We start from the raw sequence: 15,793 nt of genomic DNA, 5'->3' as shown, positions 1-15,793 counted from the left end.
TTCGCATGTTTGAAGTTCTGATTGCAACTGCTCTATTTTGCGCTCTGATGTCCTCTGGCACTTCAGTCATATCAAGCATGTTCAACACTAGTTTGTGTCACAATTCACTTTTTCCAAGTATAAACACAAGCTATAGAATTAACGTCTTTGATTTTTTTTTTTTGCATGCCAACATATTGCCAGTAATGAAGAATTTCATCCTTAGTCAATTAAATGTCAGACCATTCTTGCCTTTCTTGATCAAATCATTAATTCGAGATTGCCATAACTCAAACATATCTGTTGCTTGCATATTCTCCTCCATGCATGTGTTCGTTATATATATATATCGGAGAATCTAATGAAATAAACTCCAAATGATCCGTAAGATATATTACGTCGGGATCACCATTAACTGTAGTGGGCAGTAATATGTGAATATGCAGTATATTATAAACTCAGCAAAAAAAAGTCCCTTTCTCAGGACCCTGTCTTTCAAAGATAATTTGTAAAAATACAAATAACTTCACAGATCTTCATTGTAAAGGGTTTAAACACTGTTTACCATGCTTGTTCAATGAACCATAAACAATAAATGAACATGCACCTGTGGAACGGTCGTTAAGACACTAACAGCTTACAGACAGTAGGCAATTAAGGTCACAGTTATGAGAACGTAGGACACTAAAGAGGCCTTTCTACTGACTCTGAAAAACACCAAAAGAAAGATGCCCATGGTCCCTGCTCATCTGCGTGAACATGCCTTAGGCATGCTGCAAGGAGGCATGAGGACTGCAGATGTGGCCAGGGCAATAAATTGCAACGTCCGTACTGTGAGACGCATAAGACAGCGCTACAGGGAGACAGGACGGACAGCTGATAGTCATCACAGTGGCAGACCACGTGTAAAAAAATATATATTAAAAAAAAACACCTGCACAGGATCGGTACATCTGAACGTCACACCTGCGGGACAGGTACATGATGGCAACAACTGCCCGAGTTACACGAGGAACGCACAATCCCTCCATCAGTGCTCAGACTGTCCTCAATAGGCTGAGGCTGGACTGAGAGCTTGTAGGCCTGATTGTAAGGCAGGTCCTCACCAGACATCACCGGCAACAATGTCACCAATGGGTACAAACCCACCCTCGTTGGACCAGACAGGACTGGCAAAAAGTGCTCTTCGCTGACAAGTTGTGGTTTTGTCTCACCAGGGGTGATGGTCGGATTCGAGTTTATCGTCAAAGGAATGAGCGGTACACCGAGGCCTGTACTCTGGGGTGGAATCGATTTTGGAGGTGGCGGTGTGTCACAGCGTCGTCGGACTGAACTTGTTATCATTGCAGGCAATCTCAACACTGTGCGTTACAAGGAAGACATCCTCCTCCCTCGTGGTATCCTTCCTGCAGGCTCATCCTGACATGACCCTCCAGCATGACAATGCCACCAGACATACTGCTCGTTCTGTGTGATTTCGTGCAAGACAGGAATGTCAGTGTTCTGCCATGGCCAGCGAAGAGCCCGGATCTCAATCCCATTGAGCACGTCTGGAACCTGTTGGATCGGAGGGCTCGGGCCATTCCCCCCCAGAAATGTCCAGGAACTTGCAGGTGCCTTGGTGGAAGAGTGGGGTAACATCTCACAGCAAGAACTGGAACATCTGGTGCAGTTTGAGGAGGAGATGCACTGCAGTACTTAATGCAGCTGGTGGCCACACCAGATACTGACTGTTACTTTTGATTTTGACCCCCCCCCCCCCCCTCCCTCCCCTTTTCAGGGACACATTATTCAATTTCTGTTAGTCACGTGTCTGTGGAACTTGTTCAGTTTGTATGATTTGTTGAATGTTGTTATGTTCATACAAATATTTACACATGTTAAGTTTGCTGAAAATAAACGCAGTTGACAGTGAGAGGACGTTTCTTTTTTTTGCCTCGTGTGTGTATATATACCTCACATGCGACTCATAAGACTAAGCAATTATCCCATTCAATTAATTATCTTTATCTGACTCCATAGTACAAATAGGAATATGCAAGGAGACCTGAGTTACAATAATAGGCATTGAAGAAAAGTCTGGGAATAGAATTCTAAATACAAGTGTATTTAAGTACTTTATGAAATGGATGGATTCCCATGCAAGGCATAAAGCTTAAGTTACAAGGCGTTAACAAGAATTACAAGGCATTATTCTAAGCATGGTCAGAGAGAGCGAAATCATAGCCTGAAAGGCCATGGGTTGGAGAGAGAAATAAAGTGTCATCACAGCAGGTCAGGAACAAATAAGAGAACGAACAATTTAATATTAGACCCTTTTATAAGCATCTGAGTTGTTTGGTCAAAAATGTGGGTTTTGAATTCAATTGTACTACTGTAAAGTTAAACTCCAATCAGATACACTACACGACCACCCTTGCATACATAGCTTCGTCTATGGATTTGAAGTTGTTGTATTTCTCCAGCCACCTCCCTCAGCTTTTTACTGAAACTGGTGGGGAGGACACTTTGTTAATATTTCAATTAGGATTGCCGCTTTAACGTAACTACCAGCAGGAGTTGTTAGCAATAGCTAGCGGTAGCTAGATTAGTTAGCTAGCTATAGCTTAGCGGCTAATACTAGTAAGCTAACAAAGTTGATTAAATAAGCATTATGTGAAACTCATCAAATCGATGCGCAAGTTTACCGCTAGTATTTATCTCATAGCTAGCTAGCCGATGTTCGCTTATCTAACGTTAGCTAATTGTCCTGATCACATCCCTCATCTGCTGTCTCTATTCTAGGGCTGGTAGCAGTGGCCCAGTCAGTTGGCGTGACTCTGCTGGCACCCAGGAAAAAGATCACTGTCATGTTGATGGGCAACCACTCTGCTGGCAAGAGCTCCTTCATCAACTGGTAATGTTCAATCAAATCAAGGTTACCATTGACAATGCCAGAAGAGGTAGAGAGAAGGATGCACTTTGAAAAGTATTCCATCAGGGACTGGGACTTTTCTGTACACTGATACTTCCTGTCCCCTATGCTTCCTTTTGCTTCAGTCATTGTAATTATGTCCCATGGTCCATTTGTTAATGTGTGGACATGAAAGCCAGAGAGAGTGCTTGTTAATGTCTGCTGTAACTTTGTTTCAGGTATGTGGAGGAGCACATCCAGCGTACAGGAGTGGCCATTGAGACGCAAGGCTTCAGCTTTGTTACTAGTGGGCGCAAGAGAGAGTCTCTCACAGTGAGTACTGCTGGTACACTTCAGTTTGCTCCTCAATTCATGCATTTTGGTTGAGGTACTTTGAGGGGCTTTACCTTTTCACTGAGTAAGTTCTCACACGGTGGATATTTGTTCTTCTCGCAGAATGTAAACTTTTGTTTCTTGCTGTATTTCAGGGAAATGCCACGCTGCACCTTTACCCACACTTCAAACCTCTACACGAGATCAAGGGTGAGACTTCAGAGTTGATTCAACCTCATTAGTCTGCGTCATAGTAAGACTCAGGAAACACCTCCCTCCCCTGTGTTATATGATGCGATAGAAATACAATGGTGATGGCAGCATGACTGACGGCCCATTCTAAACATTAGTCAGCACTGAGTGAAATGCATGAAAATACCGTTCAATTAAAGGGCTCTCGCTCTCTTGCTCTGCCTGTAGGTGTGTCTGAGTACCTGGGCACTGAGATCTGCACGTCGCGGCAGAAACGCTTCAGCCTAGTGACGTTTGTGGACTCTCCTGGCCTGGTGGACGGGGACATGAAGTACCCCTTTGATGTGGACCAGGCCATCATGTGGCTGGGTAGGTCACCACAATATGCTGGTGTAGGGTGTGTAATTTTGTGAATATACAATAACAGTCAAACGTTTGGACACACCTACTCATTCAAGAGTTTTTCTTTATTTTTACTATTTTCTACATTGTAGAATAATAGTGAAGATGAAATAACACATCTGGAATCATGTAGTAACCAAAAAAATGTTAAACAAATCAAAATATATTTTATATTGGACATTCTTCAAAGTAGCCACCCTTTCCCTTGATGACAGCTTTGCACACTCTTGGCATTCTCTCAACCAGCTTCATGAGGTAGTCACCTGGAATGTATTTCAGTTAACCGGTGTGCCTTGTTAAAACTTCTTTGGGGTAGGGGGCAGTATTTTCACGTCCGGATGAAAAGCGCGCCCAGAGTAAACTGCCTGCTACTCAGGCCCAGATGCTAGGATATGCATATTATTAGTAGATTTGGATAGAAAACACTGAAGTTTCTAAAACTGTTTTAAATGATGTCGGTGAGTATAACAGAACTCATATGGCAGGCAAAAACCTGAGAAAAAATCCAACCAGGAAGTGGGAAATCTGAGGTTTGTTGTTTTTTAACTTGCTTATCCAATACAGTGGAAATGGGATCATATTGCACTTCCTAAGGCTTCCACTAGATGTCAGTCTTTAGAACCTTGTTTGAGGCTTCTACTGGTGAAGTGGGGGCGAATGAGAGGGGATTGAGTAAGGTCTCTCCCAGCGTGCCATAAACTGACTACGCGCGTTCACGTGATAGTTAGCTTGAGTTCCATTGCATTTCTGAAGACAAAGGAATTCTCAGGTTGGAACATTATTGAAGATTTGTTAAAAACATCCTAAAGATTGATTCTATACATCGTTTGACATGTTTCTACGGACTGTAACGGAACTTTTTGACTTTTTGTCTGGACCTAGTGATCGCGCCTCATGAATTTGGATTACTGAGCTAAACGCGCGAACAAAAGGGAGGTATTTGGACATAAATTATGGACTTCATCGAACAAAATAAACATTTATTGTGGAACTGTGATTCCTGCAAGTGCATTCTGATGAAGATCATCAAAGGTAAGTGAATATTTATAATGCTATTTCTGACTTCCGTTGACTACACAACATGGCGGATATCTGTATGGCTTGGTTTTGTGTCTGAGCGCCGTACTCAGATTGTGTGCTTTTTCCGTAAAGTTTTTTTGAAATCTGACACAGCGGTTGCATTAAGGAGGAGTGGATCTAAAATTCCATGCATAACACTTTTAGCAATGTTTATTATGAGTATTTCTGTAAATTGATGTGGCGCTCTGCAAAATCACCGGATGTTTTGGAACTACTGAACATAACGCGCCAATGTAAACGGAGATTTTTGGATATAAATATGAACTTTACCGAACAAAACATACATGTATTGTGTAACATGAAGTCCTATTAATGTGTCATCTGATGATCATCAAAGGTTAGTGATTAATTTTTTCTATATTTCTGCTTTTTGTGACTCCTATTTGGCTGGAAAAATGGCTGTGTTCTTCTGTGACTTGGCTCTGACCTAACATAAATCGTTTGGTGTGCTTTCGTCGTAAAGCCTTTTTGAAATCGGACACTGTGGCTGGATTTACAACGAGTGTATCTTTAAAATGGTTTATAATACATGTATGTTTGAGGAATTTTAATTATGAGATTTCTGTTTGAATTTGGTGCCCTGCACTTTCACTGGATGTTGGTCAGGTGGGACGTTAGCGTCCCACATACCCTAGAGAGGTTAAAAGTTCATTGGAATTTCGTTCCTTTTTAATGCGTTTGAGCCAATTCGTTGTGTTGTGACAAGGTAGGGATAGTATACAGAAGATATCCCTATTTGGTAAAAGACCAAGTCCATATTACAGCAAGAACGGCTCAAATAAGCAAAGAGAAATTACAGTCCATTATTACTTTGACTGACCTTCATGTCTTAATCAGAAAAATGTCAAGAACTTTTGAAAGTTTCTTCAAGTGCAGTCGCAATAACCATCAAGCGCTATGAGGAAACTGGCTCTCGTGAGGACCACCACAGGAAAGGAAGACCCAGAGTTACCTCTGCTGCAGAGGATAAGTTCATTAGATTTACCAGCCTCAAATAAATGCTTCACAGAGTTCAAGTAACAGACACCTCTCAACTGTTCAGAGGACACTGTGTGAATCATGCCTTCATGGTTGAATTGCTGCAAAGAAACCACTACTAAAGGACACCAATATTAAGAAGAGACTTGCTTGGGCCAAGAAATACGAGCAATGGACAGTGGAAATCTGTCCTTTGGTCTTGAGTCCAAATTTTTGATTTTTTGTTCCAACCGCCGGGTCTTTGTGAGACACCGACTAGGTGAACCGATGATCTCTGCATGTGTGGTTCCCACCGTGAAGCATGGAGGTGGGGGTACTTTGCTGGTGACACTGTCTGTGATTTATTTAGAATTCATGGGGCACTTAACCAGCATGGCTACCACAGCATTCTGCAGCGATACACCATCCCATCTGGTTTGCACGAAGAGTGAAGGAAAAGCAGCCAAAAAGTGCTCAGCATATGTGGGAACTACTTTTAAGACTGTTGGAAAAGCATTCCTCGTGAAGCTGGTTGAGAGAATGCCAAGAATGTGCAATGCTGTCATCAAGTGGATACTTCAAAGAATCTCATATAAAATATATTTAGATTTGTTTAACACTTTTTTTGGTTAATACATGATTCTGTGTTATTTCATAGTTTTGATGTCTTCACTATCATTCTACAATGCAGAAAATAGTAAAAATAAAGAAAAATCCTCATGAGTAGGTGTTAATACTTTTGACTGGTACTGTACTTTTGACTTTATCGCATGCTTTCATATTCATCTCTGTCTGTGTTTCATCATGACACACACACACCATCTGTGTGTAAAGATTTGCTTTTGTTTATCTGGCTAGTTGAGAAGAACATAACAGGCTCGTCTCTGTCCACTCCCTCCCAGGCGAGCTGTGTGACCTCATCCTGGTGTTCTTTGACCCCATGGGCCAGGCGCTGTGCAAGCGCACCCTCAACATCGTGGAGAAGCTCAACGAGAAGCACGGTGACCGCCTGCGCTTGTACCTCAGCAAGGCCGACGAGGCTGGGGGAGAGTCGGACAGACAGGTACACACACACACTGTAGTGGGAAATTTAAGATGAATAAAGTTCATATTCACTTAAGTTATTAACGCAATGTATTATACTTTTCCTTTTCTGTAATACACATGATTCTGTTCGTGCAAGGTTTTTTAATCACTAGACTTGGAGGCCAGTTGTGAAGGAGAACTGTCCATAACCTATCTGGTGATAGTGCAGTCTAAAGGTGCCAGTTCTGAGGACACACGGGTTATTATTGTATTGTGTGAGAGTGTGTGATTCACTGCCTTGTCTTTTATGTGTTTAGAGAACATATGTGCTTGGGATATTAGTGCCAGCTCAGGGAAGGCTCGGAAGACATTTTCTCTGCTTCTGTGCTGGAGGTTCTGCCCTCCTGCAAATTGTACTAAAATATATATATATATTTTTTTAACTATATCAACGGCTGCTTTTGTGTTTATTTCACCTGGAAATTCTCTATTACACACACTGTATACATATCTACATTATGAGCAAGGTTGACAAGGGGCTGGGAGGAAGTTGGCCAGTTTGTTATAATCTAACAGCTTGAAGTTTCAAACATTAGCTAATCAGAAAATGTATCCCTGTCGTGATTGGCTCTTTCAGAGGGTGATGATGCAGATAGTCCAGGAGCTGTGCAAGCGGCCGGGACTCAACAAGTGTGGCTTTGACATGCCTACCATCTATGTCCCCAACCCCAGCAAGGTAGCTACCGCACCGCACCCACCTTTTTGTACACGGCACCTGAAAGTCACTGGATGTGCCAACCTGGGCAATCTTGGACTATCCTAGCTAAATAAATAAAATGTATGTATACTAAGTTTTGAACTTCACTGCCACCTGCTTGTCCCAACCCCAGCCCAGTCGCTGTGTGAACCAGATTGAGGAGGCATGTCGCACCATCGAGAAGACCATCAACCAGACAGTCCAGAACACACTCAACTCACTAGAGAAGGACTGTGATCTTATCACTGAGGCCATTGCAGATACACTCAGCCAAGACAGGTAACACATGCATGCAGTGTGTTTTACACCTACACTCATTCTCAACTTGCTGATAAAAAGACTGTATGACTGAGGATATTGTAGATGACACACACACGAGCACACACACATCACGGATCTTTTCTCCTTTCCAACACAACAATAACCCCCCCCTCTCCCCTCTCTTTTAGGCAGACCAGTGTAGATAACCGGCGGGCGCGCTGTAAAAGCTGTTTGTTGGCTTTTCTGGGCTTCAGTGTCCCCTTCATGCTGATGGCAGCCCTGGTGCTGGGCAGCTTCTCCAAAGAGCTGCTAAAGATGGCCCTGGGGGATGACGGCATCGAGGCCCTCTCTCTCTACCTGGTCAGTGTATTTGTAAGAGAGAGACGGTGTGGTTAGTCTGACCGTGGTTGTGTGTGTGAGACGGAGTCTGGGAATTTTTGTGTTTGTGTGACTCTCTGACGCCCCCCTCCCCCCCCCCCACAGGCTCCTGTAGTGAGAGTGTTTGACTCCATGTCCGTGGAGTACCAGCTCTACAGTTGTGGCGGACTCATCTTCCTCTCCTTCCTACTCCTCATCCTTGCCCGCTTCTCCTTCAGGTAAGAGTTGAGCACACTCACAAACTGCGGCATCTTGTTCAAGTACCACCAGTTATCAATTAATTATGCCTAAAGCATCTCTCTCTATCTCTGCAGGACTCGGCCCACTCTCTCTGGCCGACAGAAGAGGCAGCTACAGGAAAAGCTGGATTATGTGCAGGAGGTGGTGAAGACAAAGAAGGTAGTGTGTGTGACCATGCAGTGGTATGTGTGTGAGCATGCAGTGCTGTGTGTGCTTGACCACTAACTGTGTGTATCTCTCCCTTCCTGTAGAAGAAGCTCTATGAGGAATACCTTCGCCAGAGTGTGGGTGATCAAGATATGGACTGAAATAAAATGGAGGAAACCACTGAAGTACCACTTAACATTCCTACTGTAGAGGACCAAATGTAATGTAGGGTTTAAACTGTTCAGGCTTTACCTTCCTGGCCATGCCTTATGGTGCATTCATGACAATTCTGAAACTCAGAGTTAAAATTAACATAAGTTGTTTGTGTAGAGCAGGGCTGTTCAATGTCAGTCATGGAGGGCCAAAGCACTTCTGGTTTTCATCCTTCTAATCAGAGACTGATTCAGACCTGGGACACCAGGTGAGTGCAATTAACTACCAGGTAGAAACAAAAAAGTGTTTCGGCCCTCCAGGACCGTAATTGAACGGTCCTGGCGTACAGCTTCCTATTGGTTGATTGTGATTCTTTCCAAGTGGGAGAACTCTGGCCTCCTCTTTCTACAACGAATGTCCAAGTAAAAAATGTCTTGAGTTTCCGAGTTGTCTTGAACGCACCATTTACGTGTCACTCCGGAGTACGCAGGGTGACATGGGAAAATGTAATCCTTGTCCAAGTGTTGTCAGTCCAATATCTGTTCATTCATGTAGTTGTAAACCATAGATCGCCTCAATTTCTGATTTAATTTGAGCATTCAGAACCCAACTCCTAACTCTGGCAATCACTGTAATATTAATTTCCCAATATTTTTCACTACCATGTTACCTGATTGTTGTTTTTAAAATCTACCTAACGTCATGGGACCTGCATTTTTGTGTGAGATTAGATTCTGTTTACAAACTACATTATGAATTGAACAAAGCATTTTATATACGTTTTTACAATGTTTGGTATCCAGTTGTGCCTGTTTGCTACTCCAGGCTTCAACATCTGACAAACACCTATGATGCAATATAAACCAATAATAACATATGAGCATCATGGGACCTGTGTTTTTGTACAAGGTGAACTCTCAGCAACAATGTCTCTGTGAGCAAATCAGCATTTAAATGACTTATGCGATACTATTTACTTGCTGTTCCACACGTTTTCTGACCAAGAATGTCAATTGTTTCTAACTGTAAGACTAATGAATAAGCACAACGGCTGCGTGTTAACAAGCAGTTCACAACCATGACACTGAGGATATGTTGATTATCAGTGATGTTTTACTTTTCCTACATTGTTAGTACGTTTCATTCAAAATTATATAAATGCAAATGTTTGTACAATGTGTTCTGTTCAGCAGGGGTCATGCATTTTTAGGATATCGATGCCATGTAAACCTCTTTATATATATATAAATATGGGCAGTGAGAAAATTGTCACATTTGTTAACCTATTGTGTGGTGTGTAGTACCTACAAATTGGATTTGAGCAGACAGCATCACATTTTCAAACCATTTAACATGTTTAGACATTAAATCAACCGGCCTACACCCCAAAGAGCAAGCTAACCAAAAGCACAGTGGCCAGCAAGAACTCTAGAATGAAGAAACCTGGAGAGGAACCAGGGGTGGGGGGCTAGTCCTCTTCTGGGTGCCCCGGGTAGTCCAGGCATACTGTATTTCAGAAGCTTCTCTGACTAGTTGAGGGAATGGAACATCCTGACCATGAGAGGGTGTTTTGGGGACTCCTTAGCAGGGGGCAGGTCCTCCTGGGGTGTGGAATTGGATGGAACCTAACACTCCGGTTCTGTGATAAGAGAACAGAAATTAACACACATTGATGCATCTAACTACTGCCTAAAACTGGTAATGTTAATGACATTTCACGTGATGTAGCCTACGTTTTGTCATGAGGTGAAACCAGGGACGGACTGGAACAAGATATAGCCCTGGGAATTTCAAGTGTAAAGGGTGAGGGGGAATGCTGCGTGAAGGCGTGCTGCTGTGCTCCCTCAGTGTATCCTGTAGGTTGGTCAATAGTAGGCCTAATAATAAGACAGTAAATCTAAATCACAGGTAGGCTCAGTTCTGTCATATATCAATGTCAGAAACCATTCCCTCAGTTGAGTCAGCATTTGAGTCATACACTACATGGCCACAAGTATGTGGACCCCTGCTCATCGAACATCTCATTCCAAAATCATGGGCATTAATATGGAGTTGGTCCCTCCTTTGCTGCTATAATAGCATTGACTCTTCTGGGAAGGCTTTCCCCCAGATGTTGGAATATTGCTGCAGGGACATGCTTTCATTCAGCCAAAAGAGCAATAGTCAGGTTGGGCACTGAGGTTGGCCGTTCAGGCTCGCAGTCGGCGTTCCAATTCACCCCAAAGGTGTTCGATGGGGTTGAGGTCAGGGCTCTGTGCAGGCCAGTCAAGTTCTTCTACACTGATCTCGATAAACCATTTCTGTATGGACCTCGCTTTGTGCAGAGGGGCATTGTCATGCTGAAACAGGAAAGGGCCTTCCCCACACTTGCCACAAAGTTGGAAGCACAGATTCGTCTAGAATGTCATTGTATGCTGTAGCGTTAAAAGTTCCCTTCACTGGAACTAAGGGGGCTAGCCCAAACCATGAAAAACAGCCCCAGACCACTATTCTTCCTAAACCAAACTTTACAGTTGGCACTATTCATTCAGGCAGTTGCTCGGTAGGGAGTGTTGCAACCGAGGACAGACGATTTTTACGTGCTACGCGCTTGTGTGGCCTACCACTCAGTGGCTGAGCCGTTGTTGCTCCTAGACGTTTCCACTTCACAATAACAGCACTTACAGTTGACCGGGGCAACTCTAGCAGGGCAGAAATTTTATGAACTGACTTGTTGGAAAGGTGGGATCCTATGACGGTGCCACGTTGAACGTCACTGACCTCTTCAGTAAGGCCATTCTACTGCGAATGTTTGTCTATGGAGATTGCATGGCTGTGTGCTTGATTGTATACACCTGTCAGCAGTGGGTGTGGCTGAAATTGCCCTAATCAACTAATTTGAAGTGGTGTCCACATACATTTGGCCATGTAGTGAATCTCATTCAAACCATAGAAGGCTGTTGGTCCTACCTTACATGGTCAGCAGGCAGCTCAGCAATGCACTTTTTTCTGCAACCCTGTCAATAACCCCATCACGCTCCCTTGCTATCTCTATCGGCAGCAGCCAGCGTAGGCCTACGGAACGTCTTATGTCTTATGCTTGCTGTTTCTCTCAATTTCTCCATGCCACCTTTTCTTTTTCTCTTCATTATGACGCCACAAGACTACTCCGAATAGTTACTTGGAAAACAGAGGAAGACGGAACAAATCATAGTTTGATAGAGGTAGCTAGATCAGGGCTCTTCTACCAGGTTCCTGGAGAGCTACTCTCCTGTAGGTTTTCAATCCAACCCCAGTTGTAACTAACCTGATTCAGTTTATCAACCAGCTAATTATTAGAATCAGGTGCGCTAGATTAGGGTTGGAGCGAAAACCTACAGGATGGTAACGCTCCAGGAACAGGGTTGGAGAGCCCTGCTCAAGATGGATAAAACCCATTTTTGCATGGACATTGCCATTGAGGGCTTCCACCATGTGAAAGTAGTCAACTGGGCGGGAGGCAGGACTTTCAATGGGTTGAGGAACGATCACGTGATTCCATTTGGGTCATCAGGAAGGATCGACAATTATTTAAGAGAAAGGGAGAAAAAGTACAGTTGAGGAGCATGCCCACGCAGGTCCGATCAGACCGGCCTACTGGAATATTCCTGCATTTCCGGAAGGGAAAAATATCTTAATGGATCAACATTTTCCACCACATCCTAAATTGTCCAACAATCTGAAAAATTGTGGTGAAAAATGTTGTTTTGGTCATCTATGAACATTTGAACATTTTGGCCATGTTTTGTTATAATCTCCACCCAGCACAGCCAGAAGAGGACTGGCCACCCCTCATAGCCTGGTTCCTCTCTAGGTTTCTTCCTAGGTTCTGGCCTTTCTAGGGAGTTTTTCCTAGCCACCGTGCTTCTACACCTGCATTGCTTGCTGTTTGGGGTTTTAGGCTGGGTTTCTGTACAGCACTTTGAGATATCAGCTGATGTAAGAAGGGCTTTATAAATACATTTGATTTGATTTGTTTTATTAAGACAGTACACATATTTTTCAGGCGGCTTGCCATTAAAGCTAGATAAGGAGGAAAATGATGCCTTTGTAGCCTGAATGGAGGGGCTTTATGTACGAGGCGGTCCACGGGGGACACAAGTGTACTATCCTAGACAATAATGCAGATCTAGCAGCAACTATTGGCTGTCTAGGCCAGGGTTTCCCAAACTCGGTCCTGGACCACCCCGGGTGCACGTTTTGGTTTTTGCCCTAGCACTACACAGCCCCCCCCCCCCAGGATCGAGTTTGGGAAACCCTGGCCTAGGTTACTTCTCCATTTGCTTTCCAGAAAAAACACGGTGCACCGGTTTAAAACTACAATCAAATTCATTGCTGTCTGCCGACAATGACTGAGCAGACTGATTGTTTGACATGGCATTTTCTGATAAACTTTCAAACGTTTAATTGTGACGTAACGGCTAGACATGCATGACGTAGGCAACTGTTCTTACTGTGCTCAGCAGATAGAACGTTGGAGATGAGTTCTTCTGTGGGTTTTGAACAAGTATGCTATTGTTAGAACAGTGGGTATGTGAAATTATTTTTCAATTTTATTGATACAAGTATCAAACTTGCTACACTAATACTAGATACCGAAAGGAACATTTTAAAGATTGGAAGCAGTCTAGGACAACTGTCAGTCAACCAGCGTGGCCATTTTAATAAAATGGCTGCCATTCAAATTGCCCATTAGAAGACATTAGGGCAAAATCATTCCAAACAATACAAAAATGACTTTGTAATGTTATTTACCCACTAGATAAATCCCATAGAGAATATAGACAATCATTCTGATCATAAAGTACTATTAAAACCTAATAGGTGACATAGAGGTCATTTTGACCATTGTCCAGCAGCTATGTGAAGATTTTTGCGACTTTGTGATAGAGCCACCACATTTCCCACAGCTAGGGAATGTCTAAATAAAGTATTTTTGGCTATAGTGCAATTGCAGATTTTGTCCATTACTCCCCTGGGCGGTCATTTCCAATATGGCCACTAAAAAACAGGCTAAGAAACCCAAGAGAGTTAACTCATTGGATAGATGTCACTAGGGGTACTCTGCTCCATTATGAGAGCACGCAGACAACAGAGACAGTGCCAAAGTTCAAATATTTATTAAGGACTTATGGTTGGACATGGTGAAGTTGGATTTGTGTGAGGCTCTGCAACAAAGGAGAGACACGCTGGTTGCATAATATAAAAAGGTAATGGTGATAAGGATGAATCTATTAAACCAATATATCTTAAATAAGTAAATTACATGACATCTTAATGTTATGACCTAACTAAAATATATATGGAAATAGAACCCAAACGTATTCTTAACTTGGACGCAAAACAACAGGAATGAAACTGAGGAATGACTTGACAGGATTTAATTACAAACTAAAGGTGTGAATGAGCCTATCAGGGCAGTCCTGATAATTAGTGACAGCTTTGAGGCATTACGAGTCAACAGGTGGCATCAACTTGGTTGATCAAGTTCATCTCAGTAGTATGCTGCTCCACTGAGGGCTTTTGTACAACCGTTAACCAGATGTATGGGGCTGTATTAGACATGATTCCCATGGCCATATCTCCATAAATAGTTGGTATATACATAGACATATATGATATTGTCAGAAAGCTTAAATTCTTGTTAATCTAACTGCACTGTCAAATTTACAGTAGCTATTACAGTGAAATAATACCATTGTTTGAGGAAAGTGCACACATTTGAACATGAAAACTTATTAATAAACAAATTTGGCACATTTGGGGCGGTCTTGATGCAACATTTTGAACAGAAATGCTCTTGCATTTAACAGAAATCATCTTGCATTTCAAAGATGGTACAAAAAAAATACAAAAGAACGGTTGGTTTTTTCTTTGTATTATCTTTTACTAGATCTATTGTGTTATATTATCCTGCATTCCTTTCACATTTCCACAAACTTCAAAGTGTTTCCTTTCAAATGGTACCAAGAATATGCATATCCTTGCTTCAGGGCCTGAGCTACAGGCAGTTGGTATTGGGGATGTCATTTTAGGCGAAAATTGAAAAAAGGGGTGGATCCTTAAGAGGTTTTCAATATACCCAAAACAAACACGTATACAAAATACTGGGATGTACCCAAACAAAAGAGCGAGGGTAAACCTTGTAGAACGACACAGGGCGAGACCCGTAATACACAATGCACACAAAACATGCAGCATCGGCCTCGGGGACGAACACAGGGAGCGGTGCGGGTCGGTCCGGTCACTGACTGAAAATCCCTGGTCAGCAAAGCATCCAGGATGTCCACCGCAGGAACCCAGCACCGCTCCTGTGGGCCGTACCCCTCCCAGTCGATGAGGCACTGGAGAGGCACATTAACCCCGATGCCTTGAATCCAGGAACTCACGGACCGAGTACGCCGGAGAGACACATGAAAGGTCGGTTTAATGCGATAATCAACAGGGAATTGTAAACGGTACGTTACCTCATTAACCCTCCTCAGGACTTCAAACGGCCCCACAAACCGCAGGCTCAGCTTCCGGCAGGGCAGGCGGAGCGGCAGGTGGAGGGTGGAGAGCCAGACCCGGTCACCTGGGGATAAAAAAGGCACTTCACTGCGGTGGCGGTCGGCCTGTTGTCCACCACAGGGGCCTCGGTTTGGCTCGGATGCCAAGGTGCCATGGTCAGCTGATATTCCTTTCCAGTTCGTGTTGGGGTGAGGTTAGTAGAGGAGTGGCGGAGGGAACGCCTTCCATACACGTGAGGTGAACTGAGGGCCCCGGTCTGACACAATATCCTCCGGGATCCCGTAGTGCCGGAAGACGTGCGTAAAAATAGCCTCCTCAGTTTACATGGCCGACGGAAGCCCAGGCAGAGGAAGGAGGAAACAAGCTTTGGGAAACCGGGCCACAATGACAAGAATGGTGGTGTTCCCCTAGGAGGCGGGAAGGTCAGTGACAAAGTCCACCGAGAGGTGAGACCAGGGTCGTTGTGG

General features: G+C 43.5%; 1 protein-coding gene across 7 annotated transcripts in view; it reads left to right on the top strand.

Annotated features, from left to right (window-relative positions):
• Positions 1-10,080, top strand: part of LOC129855694 (sarcalumenin-like) — a 28,530-nt gene extending 18,450 nt beyond the window's left edge. For all 7 annotated transcript variants that reach the window (XM_055923620.1, XM_055923624.1, XM_055923619.1 and 4 more), the window contains 11 exons: positions 2,764-2,875; positions 3,112-3,205; positions 3,361-3,415; positions 3,626-3,766; positions 6,739-6,899; positions 7,500-7,598; positions 7,753-7,898; positions 8,069-8,240; positions 8,364-8,476; positions 8,573-8,657; positions 8,750-10,080. In XM_055923620.1, coding sequence (XP_055779595.1) covers positions 2,764-2,875; positions 3,112-3,205; positions 3,361-3,415; positions 3,626-3,766; positions 6,739-6,899; positions 7,500-7,598; positions 7,753-7,898; positions 8,069-8,240; positions 8,364-8,476; positions 8,573-8,657; positions 8,750-8,806 — 1,235 coding nt within the window. In that variant the 3' untranslated portion in view covers positions 8,807-10,080. The remainder of the gene's footprint in view (positions 1-2,763; positions 2,876-3,111; positions 3,206-3,360; positions 3,416-3,625; positions 3,767-6,738; positions 6,900-7,499; positions 7,599-7,752; positions 7,899-8,068; positions 8,241-8,363; positions 8,477-8,572; positions 8,658-8,749) is intronic.
• Positions 10,081-15,793: the final 5,713 nt, after the last annotated feature.

Source organism: Salvelinus fontinalis, chromosome 5 (genome assembly GCF_029448725.1).
Source record: "Salvelinus fontinalis isolate EN_2023a chromosome 5, ASM2944872v1, whole genome shotgun sequence".
Lineage (NCBI taxonomy): Eukaryota > Metazoa > Chordata > Actinopteri > Salmoniformes > Salmonidae > Salvelinus > Salvelinus fontinalis.
The sequence above is the reverse complement of the archived record's forward strand: the minus strand, read 5'-3'. Positions and strand labels throughout refer to the sequence as shown.